At 51.7% G+C, this 16,043-nt stretch overlaps 6 protein-coding genes across 6 annotated transcripts; 2 read left to right on the top strand and 4 right to left on the bottom strand.

Moving 5' to 3' along the window:
• Positions 1–611: 611 nt before the first annotated feature.
• On the bottom strand, positions 612–1,232 carry ABOM_000366 (RNA recognition motif domain-containing protein; the record flags this gene model as incomplete). The annotated part of the gene is made up of 4 exons (XM_022527496.1): positions 612–771; positions 834–940; positions 1,030–1,102; positions 1,213–1,232. 4 exons carry the CDS (start codon positions 1,230–1,232, stop codon positions 612–614), a joined length of 360 nt encoding a protein of 119 aa, XP_022395022.1.
• Positions 1,233–1,651: 419 nt separating this feature from the next.
• Positions 1,652–4,143, bottom strand: ABOM_000365 (glycoside hydrolase family 55 protein; the record flags this gene model as incomplete). The annotated part of the gene is made up of 2 exons (XM_022527495.1): positions 1,652–3,295; positions 3,346–4,143. The coding sequence occupies 2 exons, from the start codon at positions 4,141–4,143 to the stop codon at positions 1,652–1,654; spliced, it is 2,442 nt and encodes an 813-aa protein (XP_022395025.1).
• A 1,907-nt stretch (positions 4,144–6,050) lies between these two features.
• On the top strand, positions 6,051–7,494 carry ABOM_000364 (glycoside hydrolase family 5 protein; the record flags this gene model as incomplete). The annotated part of the gene is made up of 5 exons (XM_022527494.1): positions 6,051–6,377; positions 6,430–6,612; positions 6,682–6,954; positions 7,008–7,374; positions 7,430–7,494. 5 exons carry the CDS (start codon positions 6,051–6,053, stop codon positions 7,492–7,494), a joined length of 1,215 nt encoding a protein of 404 aa, XP_022395024.1.
• Positions 7,495–7,742: 248 nt separating this feature from the next.
• ABOM_000363 (putative MFS transporter) lies at positions 7,743–9,710 on the bottom strand (the record flags this gene model as incomplete). The annotated part of the gene is made up of 6 exons (XM_022527493.1): positions 7,743–8,420; positions 8,493–8,906; positions 8,987–9,185; positions 9,253–9,382; positions 9,437–9,493; positions 9,551–9,710. The coding sequence occupies 6 exons, from the start codon at positions 9,708–9,710 to the stop codon at positions 7,743–7,745; spliced, it is 1,638 nt and encodes a 545-aa protein (XP_022395019.1).
• Positions 9,711–10,384: 674 nt separating this feature from the next.
• On the bottom strand, positions 10,385–11,595 carry ABOM_000362 (uncharacterized protein; the record flags this gene model as incomplete). The annotated part of the gene is made up of 4 exons (XM_022527492.1): positions 10,385–10,514; positions 10,577–10,999; positions 11,051–11,254; positions 11,318–11,595. The coding sequence occupies 4 exons, from the start codon at positions 11,593–11,595 to the stop codon at positions 10,385–10,387; spliced, it is 1,035 nt and encodes a 344-aa protein (XP_022395018.1).
• A 1,795-nt stretch (positions 11,596–13,390) lies between these two features.
• Positions 13,391–15,806, top strand: ABOM_000361 (uncharacterized protein; the record flags this gene model as incomplete). The annotated part of the gene is made up of 3 exons (XM_022527491.1): positions 13,391–15,085; positions 15,134–15,206; positions 15,274–15,806. The coding sequence occupies 3 exons, from the start codon at positions 13,391–13,393 to the stop codon at positions 15,804–15,806; spliced, it is 2,301 nt and encodes a 766-aa protein (XP_022395021.1).
• Positions 15,807–16,043: the final 237 nt, after the last annotated feature.

Genomic DNA, 16,043 nt, shown 5'->3' with positions numbered 1-16,043 from the left:
GGTTGTTGTTTCTCGTGCAGGTTGCTACCGTGGATAGAATGGTGCAAGAAAGATCACTGGGTACCAGAGGACTATCAACCGGCTACATATTCTGCGGCATCTGGAGGTTTGCTGGATCCTAGCCATAAGCAGGGCACGGCGGCACCAGGACACTGTCCACTAAGCGACGATGTGCTAGGACGAGACCCGCTGTCCATACCAATGGAAATGCAATGGCAACGGGGAGGCCGCGACAAACGTCGAGGTCTACAGGGACCTGCTGGCGTGAATGGGCGGTTGAGAAGGTAATCTCGAGACCTCAATACCTGAACAAAGACACAGCAGTAGACAAGTGATACATGCGCCCATACAAGGGTACACGTAATGGATTTCCTATTATTCATGGGTATAATACGCGACGTGAAGCTAGTTATTGGTATTGTCATAGCCGGTTTCCGGCATCAGCCATTATGTGGCTTTGGATATCTGGGTCCATTCATGTCAAGACACAATTTTCCATCATTCATTCCCTTCAACAATTATCCTCGGTCGGTGATTGACATCCGCCACAGTAATCATATCGAGTCGTGACTGCATGCAACTAGGTATTCGACGTATATAGGGAAGTGCGTTTAGTAGCCGCCACCCTGGTAGCCGCCACCCTGGTAGCCACCACCCTGGTAGCCACCACCCTGGTAGCCGCCACCCTGGTTGTAGCCGCCACCGTAGCCGCCACGGTTGCCAGAGGGTCTAGCGTTGGCCATGTTGACCTTGATACGGCGACCATCGAGGCTAAATCACACAATCCGATTAGACGATTCAAGGCCATGACAAGGCTGGAATGCAAGGCTTACTCGGAGTCGTGGAGACCACTGATGGCAGCCTCAGCTTCCTCGGCAGTACTGAAGCTGACGAAGCCAAATCCTCTGCTGCGGCCGGTTTCGCGATCTTTCATAACGATCTAATAAGTGTGACTTAGCGGCAAGGGACATCACAAAACCGCGAAAGAGCAAGAAAAGTCAATGGATAGGATGGCTAAGGCCAGCTTACAGCGTCAGTGATCTGGCCGAACTGACTGAATGCCGCACGGAGAGACTCATCATCGGTGCCCCAGGAAAGGTTTCTTTTGATTTTGAATTCAATAAGTAAGACAACATTCCACATGTGATTTTTTGATTAAGAAGTTTTCTTCTTAATTTTTTTTTTCATATTTTTCTGAATTCAAGAACTGACCCGACGTAAACTTTCGACATGGTGAAGGTTTGATGGAGTACGATAGTACTTGGATTGTTGGTTTTGGGAGGGAAGGTAAAGAAAGAAGAAACCTGGTGGTGGTGGTGGTGGCGGGGGAGACAAAAAACAGAATTTTAGCAAAGTGGACCAGGGCGGTCGGATTGGAGGGGTGCGCGATATTTATACGGGCGAGAGAGAACGACACGTATCAACCCGTGATGAGATCATCCCAGGTCACGTTGGGCATTCCTGCAGGGGGGTGCCGCACAGCCTGACTCATCATTCTGGGCGATTTGTGTACATAATCCGACGGCAAGCACGTGGTGTGGTGTCTTCTACGGCGTCCTGTATCTCCAAACAGAACATTCCCGGACAAAGAATCTCCAACCAATCTTCTCATCTAGTTACACTGGAACGAACGGTTCCATACCTCTATATACTATGCATCGCATCTACTGTGCCTCCGCAAATTGCCGATACGCCTGAATAATCGCTTCCCACCCCCCGGATGATTGTACTCGATTGGGTTCGATTGGTCGTCTAGCACCATGACGTCCGTCTTGCGGGTGCTGATGGAATACCACACGAGGTTGGTTGGGGAGTTTGCCACGCGCATCATGTTGGTTTGACACGAGCCGTTGCACTGGTGGCTGTAGGTTCCATCCCAGGGCCCGTTAAAGAACGCCCATGCGGCGGAGTTATACAAAAGAATATCCGACCCACCATCCACGTTGGTTGCAAGCGAGGTACGGCACTTCTGGTCGTCTGCGCCACACCAGGAGAAGTCGGGGTCCCCGAACTCGGATTCAACTGTCCATGGAGCGGGAGCAGTCTGTGTGGCTCCGTCTCCTTGCATATATGGGGACTCCGACTGGAGAAGACCTGCGTAGATATTCTGTGCGTTACGGAAGTTGTAGCTATACAACCAGTGATGCTCAGACCCGGTCCCGGTAAGCCAAGTTCCCTGGGTGGCCTCGACCAGAATACCACGGCCCGTGGAGATGATCGTGATCGGTCCACCGTCAAGGTTGTGATCAGCCGTCCAGCCCCAGAAATTCTCAATATACGCGGACGAAGTCTTTGTGAGATGGAGGACCATGAATGCCGCCATGCATTTGGACATATCTTGGTCGATGCAGCTGTTGGCAATGGTGGTCTCCGCAGTACCTCCTACGGTGGCCATAGTGTTCCATAATGCCACATCGCCGGGTGCACTGCCTGCCATGTTTATCTCGAGAACCTTCGCTCCCGGAAGAATCTCGGCCACACTGAATCTCATATTTTGAATTTCAGCCACACCCACATCCCCCTCCTGTCCGATCTGCACGACCGGCTTAGGATTGTCGGCGTTTTTGAATGCATCTCCCGCGCCGGTAATCACTGCCCAGGCCTCGCCCACGATACGAGAGCCCTTAGGAATGACGAGTGTATCCTTGACCAGATAGACGCCGTATGGAAAGTAAGTAATCTTACAGTTTGCTGCATTGTTCGCCAAAATAGCGTTCAGCGCCGCGCTATCATCTGTGGAACCGTCACCCTTGACGGTGTAGCCTTCCGCAGCCTTCACGTTGACAATCTGGTCACTGCTGTATCCGGCGTAGGTTGGCTGCACCCTTGTGAAGTACTTGTTGTTCGCAAGCAGTACGCCCGGGCGCAAGGTACTAAACCCGGTTCCGCTCTGGTACTGACCTGGAGTGACGTTTCCCCAAACCCAGGTGTCGACATGCGAGGCAGCTCCCAGTTTGACATTGCCTTGGCTGTCAACTGCGATGGGATTGCTGTTCTCATGCGATAGGTTCTCGATAAGGACCTGGCTATTACGGTTGCCGCTGTCATTAGAGGAATCGTGGAATCTAACGACCGGCCCAGAGTTGGTAGAAGACGAGTCAAGCAGCACGAGACTACCCAGACTGTTGGTAGTCATGTTAATGCCGGTGCCACAGGTGTCAAATGTCGCCTGTTGTAGTAGCACCGTGTGGCCACCAGCTGCTTCGAACGCCGTCGTGCAGTATTTGAACGCAATATTCTTGAAGTTGACCTGTTGATTAGAGTTCTTGATACCTACAGCACCGCCGATGATTTGCTACTTCCGTTAGCATTGGCCCGACTCGAACCCGAAGGCTGCAAACATACCACATCAGTAACGGCAATTGTCGAACCAGCCTGGATGTATATGCCGGTGTGGCCCGTAGAGCTGGTCGGCATTTCAATCTGGACATTAGTCAAGCCGGAGCCCTGTGCTACACCCCACTGCAGCGCCGTGATCTTTGTGTCAGCACTGAGAGCCGTGGTGTCCAGCACCACATTTCTCATCAGGGTCATGAAGCTAGTTTCCGGATTTCCATTGCCCGAATCATACCCCATGACCAGGGTATCGCCTTCGAAATTCGGCGCAGCCTTGAGCACTGGGGGATTGAGCGGATCTCCTGTAATGATGGTGCCCACACGTAGTTCCAGTGTACTCCCCAACTGATAGGTTCCCCCGGGGAGGAAGACCTCCGCAGGATAACGAGTGACGCCGCTGCTTTTACGACTGCCGCCGGAGCCGTTATCGTTGATGGCGTTTTGCAACTTGGATGTCTGGTTACCGGATCCATCATTGCTGGCGCCGTAATCCAGGGCATTGCGCCACACCGGGTAATTCGTATTGTTCACGTTAGGGGCATAACCACGAGCATTTCCGCTGTGGTCTTGATCCGCGAGCCAGTAGCTTGTAGGGGAGCTTTTACTAGGGCCTGTGCATGTTCCGCTGGCTGCGACACCTGGACTGCCAATGCCATTTTGGATTTCCACGGAGGTCGCATCGGTCCATGTTAAATGAGACACTTGGGCAATGGTCGACGATATCGCTGCGAATGTTGAAGGAATGACGGCAGCGGACGATGAGGCCACTATGCTGGCCAGCCCTAAGAGAGAGAGGAAGTCGCGCATGCTCGGAAAGGAATGACTATTTTGGCTACAAATGAAACCACAGAAAGGCAAGCGAATGGACGGGTGTGGCATCCCCAAGTACGACAGTTGGCCTACGGCTGAAACGGGCCATGACGTCTCCTATATATGGTCCGCTGCAGCTGAGCTGTCACAATATCAGCCCGTCGGCGAACGAACCAGACAAGCGGGCAATAATATCCGAATCTACCGGGCCACATTCATGTACAGTCTAGACTGCTGGTAATTGTGCCCGAGCTGGAGGTACTTCTCAGCACTACGGAGCAGAAAGTGGATCGACTTGGGGCTGCGAGTCTGCGACATCTTCTGCAGTAGTCCGAACTGTGATAAACTGGTAGAGCTGCAGGAACAGGTGGCAATCCGGTCAGTGGGATCGTCATCTCGAATTTCCTTTTCTTGTTCAAGGGATCTCGCTAGTTTCCCAATTGAATCTGGCGAGATGCAGGATCAACTTTAGGGCTCAGCCTACGGACCAATCAGGAGCGTCAGCAGCCACGCGATGTCTGAATTATTGATCGCCCCCTTTTCCCTGATCAAACCCAGACCGGTTAAGTCAGTACCTTGGAAAAACCTCGATAGTGGCCGTCACTTCGTCTTCCGGCGTATGGACATGGTTGGCTGAGGTCTACCCTGCCAGTGTCATCAGGCAAATCCCTTTTTGGGAAACTGGTGTCTGCTACCGAGAGATGTACCTGGACCATTTTCATCCGAAGAACTGTTTCATCTTCTTGCATGCTAATCTCAGACAAAATAGTAAACTCACGGAGCGCGAAAGCTTAGTGTCGTCCATTTCTTTTCCATTTTCCTGTTCACTCCTTTGTTCTTTTCTTTTCTTTTCTTTTTTTTTTTTTTTTTCCATTCCCTGTTTTGCCCCCACACACATGTGTTTGGGAGGTAAAGGTGCTTGATGATACCCAACCGAATCTGTCAACAGCAGAGCCAATCTCGAGTATTATATATCTAGTTAAATCTACCGTTCACACTATCGAATTTTGGCACGAGAGCTCCATCGCTGAACTGAAAGGAACGTGGCCCCTTTTGAATCGTTGATCTGCTAGTTTAGATATATAGAACAACCTACAAAGCTTCCCTGTAGAAAAATCGAAAATGTACGACGGACACTGGCACGATCTAACTCGAGCAGCCCCTGCTGCTGTTATGATGGGCTGCCAAAGCCCTTTTGACTCCCCGATTGATCCACTGGCCCCAGCGATAATATCCCTCATGATTTGAAAACCATAAGGTACAGGAACCTCGCAGACGCAATATTTATCGTCTCTTGGCTGCGTCTAGCTTGGGACGGTCCTACCTTTTCTATCTCAGATGCTAGACTATGTTCAGCAGAAGGGCGCACTGGAGATATGAACTGCATTCAACAAGTGATGCAGTCGAGTAATTTACAGGATATGTTATTATGCTGTCTGCACGAAAAAGAGCGAGAAAGAAAATGGAACCCAAATACAACAACCCCCATGCCTTGCTGGCATAATCTATGCAGCTCAGATCTGAACTCCATCCCGACCCCCCATGGGCCCAAGCAACAGTCGACCCCATGTTCAACCTTAGAAATAGTACGTTTCAGGAACAGGGACGGTGCAACTGTCACCAGGCGATGCCACCATAATAGGGGCTCCCGTGGGATTTCTTACCTTCGTTTGCCGAAGTGGGAGAATGATCGACACGCGCCTGAGGTATTATTATAAACAACCCTTGCATGCAGGCTGTAGTAGCCAACCAATACCCAGGCTGGTTTGATGGCCCGATTCCGTGCAAGGGGCCTTAAAAATGCAGGCCGATCGGATCGTGCAGTGTCTTATATCTAGAACCTTTTCTGGGTTCTCTCGCCTACCTTCGAGGGAGTATTGCCCAACCACGTTTTCTAGTCCAAGATGAAGCTCCACGTCTTGATCGCGCTTTTGGGGAGTGCCCCTCTAGCCCTAGCCTGGCTGCCCAACGACCAAGGTCGGAGCCTCTCAACCTTCACTAATACGTCAAAGATCCGCGGTGTCAACTTGGGGTCCCATTTCGTCATGGAGCCATGGATGGCCAGTAGCGAATGGTCGGATATGGGTTGTAGCGACTACAAGAGCGAGTGGGATTGCGTGAAAGGCATCGGACAGGACGCGGCCAATGCAGTGTTTAAGAAACATTGGCAGACGTGGATCACTCAGGAAGATATCACTCGGATGGTGTCGTACGGGCTCAACACCATCCGGGTACGTGATAAAGGCATGAATATACATCCTCATTATCTGACATAGTTTCCAGATCCCCATCGGCTTCTGGATGTACGAAGACCTAATCAACGACGACGAGTACTACCCACGCAACAACTCAATCGATGATCTAACCACCGTCTGTCAATGGGCGTCCGACGCCGATATGTATATCATTATTGATCTTCACGGGCTGCCGGGCGCTCAGCAGCCCAACCAGCCATTTACCGGTCGGGTAGGGTTTCCAGATACCTTCACCTTTGAGTTAGACATCCCAGTTGAAACTACCCTGACTTGCATGTAGTATGTGGATCCACCACAATTCTATCAAAGCGACGAAAACTCCGAACGAGCATACAAGTTCTACGAATGGATCATCGAGCAAGTCCACAGCGATCCCTCCGCATTCAAAAATGTCGGGGCCCTGGAGCTCGTCAACGAGCCTCTCCAGAACGCGGCGAACGCTGACACAAACTGGATGGTCGAGTATTTCTATCCGTCGGCTATTGATCGCATCCGTGCGAAAGAATCGGACCTGGGCGTTTCCGATGCGGATGCGCTGCATGTCACTGTCATGGTCTGTTTTTTCTTATTTCACTATTCCCATGGGAATATTAATGTAGTATATAGGACGATAAATGGAACTCGGGTGGTAACCCTACGCGCTCTCTCAGCGACACGCAGAAGGAAAATCTTCTGTTCGACGATCACAATTATGAGATCTACCTGGTTCGCAACGCCGAGACGATAGACGAGATGATTACGGATGCATGCGGCGATGACCGCAAGTCCAGTGTTAGTCCCAAGGTTGTGGGCGAGTGGAGTCTGGCGTTTGACAATACTGGCGATAACTTCCTGCCCATGACCGGGGCTCATGCGCAGTCGTACTCCAAGTGGTTCTCCGCGCAGCAGAGACAGTATGAGGCGCTTGATGGATGGGTCTTTTGGTCGTGGAAGACGGATGCCTTGCCCAATGTGGAGCAGTGGAATTACCAGAGTATGCTCGTACCTTACCGTTTATGCAGTGGGGCAGTGCTAACTGGAATGATCAGAGGCCGTCGACGCGGGTATCATCAACAAGGATTTGAATGCGCAGTATGATCAGAATCCGTGCTAGGTTATGGACGGTTCTAGTGCAATCGGGATAAATGTCACTGGGGGGAGATTGGCTCATAGGCGACACTGAATGTCTAAGATTTTAGGGATTGTAAAGTGTGAACTAACTTATGCTATATCCAGACCTGATACCAAACAAACAACGAGAACTCAATTATAGAGACATGGCAGCCTCCAACTCGGACAACATGGTGATAGCCATGTTCACATGAAGGAACAAACGGAGTATCAAACATTGCTGCCTCATGCTCAATCGGTCTTGTCTTTAGCAAACCGCCCAGTAAAAGCCCGAATGCGCTTCCCCCAGATAAAGATCGGGACGCCTACCAGAGCGAGGAACCCGGTGAGGGCGGCGAAGGTATTGAAAGTCCCATCGTAGCCATGTAGGGCGACGAAAGGAGCGGTGCCATAACTGGTGCCGAAGGAAATGATACCTCTGAAAGCACAGATAATCACCAGCAGAGGGCCAGCACGCGCCGGGTAGCTGTCCAGCAGGTACGTGATGGTGACAATATTGACGCCAACGAAGCAGAAATAGTAAGCCGCAACACCCCAGGCGTAGACAAACCAGTGGTAGTCAAAGGGATGGGCGGCCCCTACCCCGTATAAAGAGCTTGTAAAGGTGCCCACCACGGCCGGAAAGATGAGTGGAATCAACCGCGTTTCGGGCTCGTGAAGTCCGTTATTCCGCTTGGCGCGGAACTTCACCAGCCAGTCTGAGCCATGTCCGAGCAGAGGCAGCGCGACAACGGCCACCAGGATCTGCCCACAGTTGATGTAGCTAGCACTGCTGTTGGGCCAGTTGTAGGGCGCGGCGGAGAGGATCGTGCTGTACGTCGTGCCGATGGCTATGTTGACACCAATGACCAAGCCGTTGATGAGAAGCGCCCAAAGCACGTTGGGGAAGAGGAGAAGCTCCGCAGTTTGCTGTGCACGAGGTCCAGGTTACTTACTATGTTCCCAGAAGTGCCAGCTAGCATGGTGGAGGGTTACACATACCTTCAGCACTTCCCATAACTTGATCCACTCCGGCTTGCCGATCCACAGGCGCAAGTCGGACTTAAACGTGCGCGGGGAGTAGTGGACAAAGTCTAGCTCTGGGCGCTCCGTGCACGGTTCTGTCTCCGAGTGCTTTGGTTTGTCGTCGTTAGAGCTCTCCGTGGCCATCTCGTCACCCGACGAGGACTCTTCTTGGTACGCTGACATCGATCGCTCGTATTTAGTTTCCGGCAATAGGAAGATCGTAGCGACAAATAGAGCGCCGGCTAATACGGCACCAAGACCATACCACCATTGCGGCGTAATAGCCTCGGCGATAGGGCCAGCGAACAAGACCCACACCGTAGTCAGGCAGACTTGAATAGCCTGTTGGCCCATGAGGGCTTTGCTTCGTTCATGGAGAAAGAAAATCTCCTGTACAGGTGCACAACAGCATCAAAGAATGAGATTAGTTAGGGCACTAGATGGAATGGAGAGAAGGGTGCATTGCTCACCTGTGTGATCATGGGGACAATCGACTCACTTTGGCCGGCAGCGAGACCGACCAGAATTCTTGCGCCAAAGTGCCACTCGTAGCTCTTTGCCGTTGCGCATAGAATGGCGCCGACGGCAAGAATAGCAGTCGAGACTAGCATCACAATCCGACGCCCGACAGCAATAGCCACAGGCATTCCAATCAAATTCCCAATTCCCCTATGACACAGACACGTTAGACGTAAGACGAGGCCCTGATGTACACTGGGATGACTTGGGCTCATACATGAACAGAGTTGGGTAGGTCATCAAGTAAGTAATTCCGTTGTAATCTACCCCCACGGCTTCATATCCGGGAATGTAGAAGCCTAGCAAGCCGCCGAATCCTGACACAAGAGCAAGGCCGAGGCATGAGACTGTTTGGAATTAGTGCGTCTGAATTGATATTTGAGTCAAAGTAGGCTGCCTACAAAGTGATATGACGACGAGGATGGTTATCTTGCGAAGCATGGACATATTCAACGGGTCTGAACAATTGAGCTAGTCAGATAATGCAATGCATCGGAAGGATTGAGACGACATACCCTGAGGATCGGCTGTCGGAGTCGGAATGTACACAATGCTGCCTTCGGTCAATTTCACCGTGCCCATCACCTTGGTAGCCCGGTGCGTCTCCATTTCGCCAGTGGTAACTGCCTCAATGTCTTCCACATGGCCAACAGAACTTTTGTCATTCCGAGACATGGTGGCTACAAGGAGTCCCGAAGAACCGTCCAATTTCAGCTCAAACGTCCAAATATATAGTGAGAAGAGAAACAGGGAAGGGCAATGTAAAAGGAGGTGGAGCGGACAGTGCAACAGCCCCAGATTCTGCAGTGAAGAGCTCACGGTTCGTGAACCATGCTTAATGTTTATATGCAGACAGCATCGATTGCCATGCATACAAAGGAAATAAGGTTGACGAATTCATGCCACGACGACGAGCAGCTACCCCGGGCCCCCCACATTTTCCGGGGGTTCAATTCTGGAGACCCCGCCGAAGCTGTCTTGGAAGTGCTCGGCCACTAGGCTTGCCACCTCGTTCTGCTCCGAGTTAGGCTGACGTTGATTGGCGTCGTCCGAGGTTGTCGATCGCCCTGGACTGCCTCCTATCTCATGAAGGCCAGAGCACCGAAACACGTATTGTCAGGCCTTGAATTAGCTCTTTGAAGCTACTAATATCGTCTATCTCGATTGTGCGTTTACGAACGAGTAGAACTTGATAGGGCCATGACGCTATAGTCGAGGTGGATTGAGTTCATTAAGGGCATATCATATTACGTATCATGAGAGCAGCAAAGTAGATCAAGTAATAATCATGAACCATAAAATTGTAACTATCAATTCTCCAAGACTAGTACATAGCACAACAATTACATTCAGTATGGCTTGACCCCGGCCAGTTTGAGCACCGCGTCGGTCAACACTGGCTTCTCAAAGGGCTCACTGCGGTCCTTCGGGCACACCTGGCCATTCCGCATGGGCTTCTCTGCCGCAGGACGAATATTGCTACCATTTCCCACTATTAGCTAAGCTGTCAATAACGCCGTGCGGAATTCGAGGGAACTCACCAATGGGGCCAGTGGGTAGTGCCCATGAAGTTCTCGAAGCAGGTCTTCTTCAGCTCCAATGCCTGCTCGCTAGCAAAGCGTCTGGGAGTCATGCAAATGTACTGTGCGTGGCGGATCTGGTTCTCCTTGGGGAAGCAAGCATAGTGGAGTGACCGGGAATCCCAGAGGACAAAATCACCAGGTCCGAGGTTGACCTTGATGAGCTCGCACCCCCGTTCCTCAAACCACTTGACGTCCTTCTCATGGAAAAGGAAGAGATCCATGTACTTCAGCTCCGGGGGAGGAGCATCCTCGTGGTCATATTGCTCTCGCTTCTGAGCGAAGAACTCATCGAAGAGCTTGGCAGATCCCTTCATCAGCATCAGACCGCCATCCTTGGGGCCATTGGGGGCAAAGTTAATGAGGCCTTGAACGGCTTGCATTCTGAAAACGTATTAGCATCCGCCAAGTTTGAAGATGGGTTAGGATACCAACCCCTTCCGGTTTGGGTTCTGATCACAGTGCGGCCATGGGCTCCAGTTGAGATCCTTTCGGCGCGGGAGCGAGATGTTGATGCCATCGAAGGAGCAAAGCAACTCCTTCGTTTCCCATAGCTTTTCGAAGATGTCAATGATGGCCGGCTCGGTGCGGGCTTCCCAGACGCTCTTCTCATGGGTGGAGCCGTACGCAAAATACATTCTGGCCACAAATATGGTTAACTGGCTGCTCGGCCGGGTCTGTCCGAGACGGTGGATTGCTTACCCTCCCTTGAAGCTGACTGGCAAATGCTCCGCGGTCCAGGTGCTCTCATCGTTCTCATCAAAGCCAAGTTCGAAGTTCTTTAGCCATTCAATCTGCTTATCGGCATAGTATTTGGCACGCTCCGGACTGATGACATTCTTGAGAACAACACAACCATTGCGGTGAAATTCATCACGCCAGTCGCCGTATGTGCGGTCGCTGAAATCAACCAAGTCCTTGATAGTGAAGGACTGTTGGGTTGCTTCGGCGATTTCTTGGATCTCGGTAGTGGTGGACATGGTGGTGCAGACCTTCGCTGTCACGATGCACAATACTTGGTATTAGATACTGCGCCGAGGACTGTGATGCGCTTTGCTGGTTCAGTTTGACTGGGCATTTTGAGAACACTTAAGTAACTGAGCACCTCCCCGGTCACCATGCGAACCATCATCGAAGCCTTCCTGCTCCGAGGGGTGCGGGGACGAGCGCCGAGCACGTTGGGGGAAGTCTTGCGAATCCATGGCTCATTTTCAGCACTTGGCAAGGAGAGAGCCTTTTGGTCTCGGCTTGCTCCGAGACGCTCGGCCGCTCGTTGAACACTCGGCGGGTTCTGACTATGTGACCCATCCTGACCCACTGTCATATTCCACCGAGCTTTACCCACTACTGTGGCCTTGGTACCCTAATCAGTAGCGGGTACGGTTACTAGTCAAAGCTGGGACAAGCAGAAACCTCTATTGGCAGTAGTGGACCACTGGTACAACTAACGTTACCCTATGAAAGCATGTTGCCCAGCAGGTAGACTAGGTCTGGCCTCATCTTGTTTCTGTTGACGACCGGAATGAGTGAGGCGCCCCCGGGGGAAATAAACGCCAGGTGGCCGTGAAAGTGGACATATGAGTATATGTTACTGTGATAGGGGCTGACACACCTCTCCTAACATTACCAATTTCTGATGTGTTTTCTGTTTATGTTGCTATATACGTTTCATTCCCCGGTTGTTCTGTTTCTTCCAGTAGCGCCGTCAGCCCCGTTGCACTTTGTAAACTATATACACTGATATTATTAGATTTAAGACACAAAGAGAACCCCGATGTAACATGTAAAAGATCAGAAGCAAGCTGCCAGGAGCGCTGCACCTCGACCGATTGTTCTTGAAGGAAGATTGCCCATTTCTGACTGGCAGGTGGTAGAAGGTGGAGAAGCTTCAACTGCGAGGGTTTAAAGGTCTTGTTGACAGCTATTCCCTGTGCCCATAGTTAATGACCAATCAGGACGTTGGCTTTGAAATCTGCACAGGAACCATGGGCTTATACCTCCTGTTCTCGCTCGAGCTTGCCGTAGCTCCTTGGACTTGGCGTATGGCAGATAAAATGGGCCGCATATCAAGACTGTTAGTGAGGTCTGAACAGCAAACCGGGTGAGTGACGCCGATGGATGCATGGTTCAAGGCGTGGGGAAGTGCAAATTGTACCGACCGTCCCTTGGCGAGCGACAGCAGTTGGAAGCCGGCAGGAGTTTATATTGATGCTGTTGTTAAGCAATCTATAAGAAGAGAAAGCATGTCAATGACATCGTGTGGCTAGAAGTGCAGGGGCAGTAGCTACGCCCAGGCTGACGCTCATAGCCATCCCTCGAAAGAATATCCACAAGATACCGCGCTCGCTCCAGATGAAGCGCACCGATTGGACCCGAGCCTGCTTCGGCAAATGTGGAGGAGCATTATCCGAGGTCATTTGCCGCAACTCACGCTAGGGTAAATGGCTGGCGACATCGGCATGCGAGCCCTCGCCTCTCGACATGACCATAGCTCCAGGCCAAGATCCTGCGACAGTCTCCCCCGCATTTTACTCTAATCCCCCGCTTTTGTGGTGGGGATTCCAATCGTGAACCGGTGATTAGCAAGACCTGCGTTGCCGTTGCTCTTCTCCATCGTCATATCGCGTCCTCACGCGTATGTGCAGCCATGGTCACACGGAGTGCTGCTTCCTGCCAATGCTGATGGTCGCTGCTGCCTGGCCATTGTCATGAATAGGCCATCAATATGCCTCGGAGATTTATTGCCCCCCCTAGGATACGGCGCAGAGATTCATGATGGACCGACCTCCCGCGGCCAAGCGGCCTCGGTTGTCGATGGCATGCAACATTTGTCGGCAGCGGAAGGTGAAATGCGATGCGGAGTATCCCAAGTGTCGCAATTGTCGGATACGGAATCAGATATGCGTGACGACTGATCCCCAACGCCCTGGGGTGCCAGGAGTGAGAGAATGGCTCGAGATACCAGAGAAGATCAATGGGAACACAGGAACGCAGTGTGACGGATTGCAGAGAGAGACAGCGTGTCGCCACAATGATCAGAACTCGCCGCCGAATACGTCGCCTCAGCACCAACCCCAATCGCAAGAGGGTCAGCAGCCCTCTCCATCTGTCGAAGACAACCTGTCAGATGAAAAGCTCAACGAATTCTCTCCAGTGCATCAACCGTTCGATACATCCCTCAATGTGGAACGTGGAACGAATCGGATGAAAGTTCTGGGTGGCAGCAGCTCGCAATGCCTCGCGAAATCTTTAGACGTGTACTTTCAAGCGGCGCGGTTAAAGCCAGTGTCGGCTTCCTTTGGTCACGGCATGCGGCATGCGGAGGAGCTGGATATGCCGCTGACCCTATCTCTACCAGGCCTGCCTGGCCGGGACTGTCGCGATCGATATGCGCGTATTTATCTAGCCCGAATCCATCCTACCTATCCTGTCTTCTCCCCTCACGCATTTCGCGAAAGTATGGAGCAGCTTGCCACAGTCGCTGATTACAAGCACCTCCCTCGAGACAACGTTCCTATACTCGTGCTTGTCTATCTTGTGATGGGATTGGGCTCAGATGAAGAGGCTCAAAGTGTGACGGAAGTCGGGGAGAAATATCTTCAAGCCGCGGCCGGGCTCGTAGCTCATCTCGTCGCAATACCCTATCTGCCGACGGTGCAGGCCCTGCTCCTCCTGACATTGATGTATCGAGGTCGGAACCAGGAGGGACTGGCGTGGCAAACCTTAGGCATGGCGATCCGCATCGCATACACACTGGGAATCCACCGACCCCAGACCGGGTCCGCGCTGCCTACATCCCATAACTCACACGACGAGAGACACCTTCCTAGCCAGATATGGGCGGTTTGCTGCTGCTTGGAGAGGATGATGCAATTAGGATGTGGCCGCCCTTCCTCCATCAGTTCCGAACACTTCAACCCCGTCGGCAGTTTAACTTGCCAGTCACCCTACCTGCAGTGGAATCTGGGGCTAGCTGAATACACAGGAAATATCAGTGAGCATATCTACAACTACCACCCTGGCTCGAGAAACGTGCGCCAGATACTTCTGGATACTGCCCGACTGGACCGGCTGCTACTCTCATGGGCCAATGTCATTCCTCCCGAGCTGCGACCAGGGAACGATATTTTCTGTCCTGACGAGGAGTACCACATGGCTGCGTACTTATCCATCCAATTCCACGAAACTCTCATTGCGCTTCACCGCGCGGCGCTAATCGCCCCGACAGCGAACTTTGATGCAGAAATCGAGAAGCACTGCGCCGACGAACCATCCAAATTCAGGATACGGAATGGAGAATCCATTTGTGTGAATAGTGCCCGTGCCATCGCTAAGCTGAGCATCGAGCTCTCCGAGAGAGGGACAGCCTCGCGCTTAATCCCAGTGGGGTCCTTGCTACTCGCATGTATCGTCCTCGCTATCTATCTGATGAAAAACCCGAAATCCCGCCTCCAGACGATGGACCTCGAGGTGAGCCCCGTTGTGTGATCCATAGATATCCCTTCTGACTCTGGCTAGCTCCTAAAACTATGTCTCGAGAACTGCAGACAGCAGCTAGCGCGCTGTAATTCTGACCCCCGATTCATGGAGGGTATGCTCTCAATCCTCATGATGTCCCTCAAGCCACTGTAAGCACACTAACCTCATCGCATCAATAGGTCTAGCTGCCATGTACGACCAAATAGTGGCCCACCATCGTGTAGCTTCAGCATCTGCAGAAAGAGGACACACTCTAGCCACCATGTATCAACCAGACCAATCTGCCCAGAAAGCCTCGACATGGCCACCACGGAATAGCAACCCACAGCCCACCGCCTCAAACATCTCTGTACCACACAATCATTCAAACTATACAATACCCAATAACTTCCTCACTCCTGCAACATATGACGATGCCCCACCAATGAACAACATGGGGCATGCATCGTGTAGCGAAGAAGCCCATGCTGTTTCACGATCAGCAGAGAATGCTGCGAGAGCGCCACTTTTCGATTATCTACCGGCAACAGGCAAGGATCAGCCTCATAGTCAGGGCGATACGGGTCTTCACGATACAGGGTCCCTGATAGATCAGTTGGCCTCTACTGGGGATGGCTCAAATGAGGTAGACCGACTATTTCCCTTCGAGGGGTACAATGTAGAGGATTTATGGAACTGGATGCTGTACTTTGACGGACCACAGCCTGCATAGACTAACTTATTTGTACTCAGGTGTTATATATAAATCCTTTATAGATATGAGATTTATCGTAATGATCTGTCCACCACTGTGCATGTCTTCATGTAGGTCCCCCAATCTCGTATTATACAGTCAAGGTGGAGACGCCTGTTCTCGAAGGGTTCCTAAGGCGAAGAGGAAGTCATAAGTGTGTGATATTCATAATATTCGATCAACAGCGTGTTGTCCCTCAGCCATGAATCTCGAACT

This window comes from Aspergillus bombycis (assembly GCF_001792695.1).
Source record: "Aspergillus bombycis strain NRRL26010 chromosome Unknown contig00001, whole genome shotgun sequence".
Classification (NCBI taxonomy): domain Eukaryota; kingdom Fungi; phylum Ascomycota; class Eurotiomycetes; order Eurotiales; family Aspergillaceae; genus Aspergillus; species Aspergillus bombycis.
The sequence above is the reverse complement of the archived record's forward strand: the minus strand, read 5'-3'. Positions and strand labels throughout refer to the sequence as shown.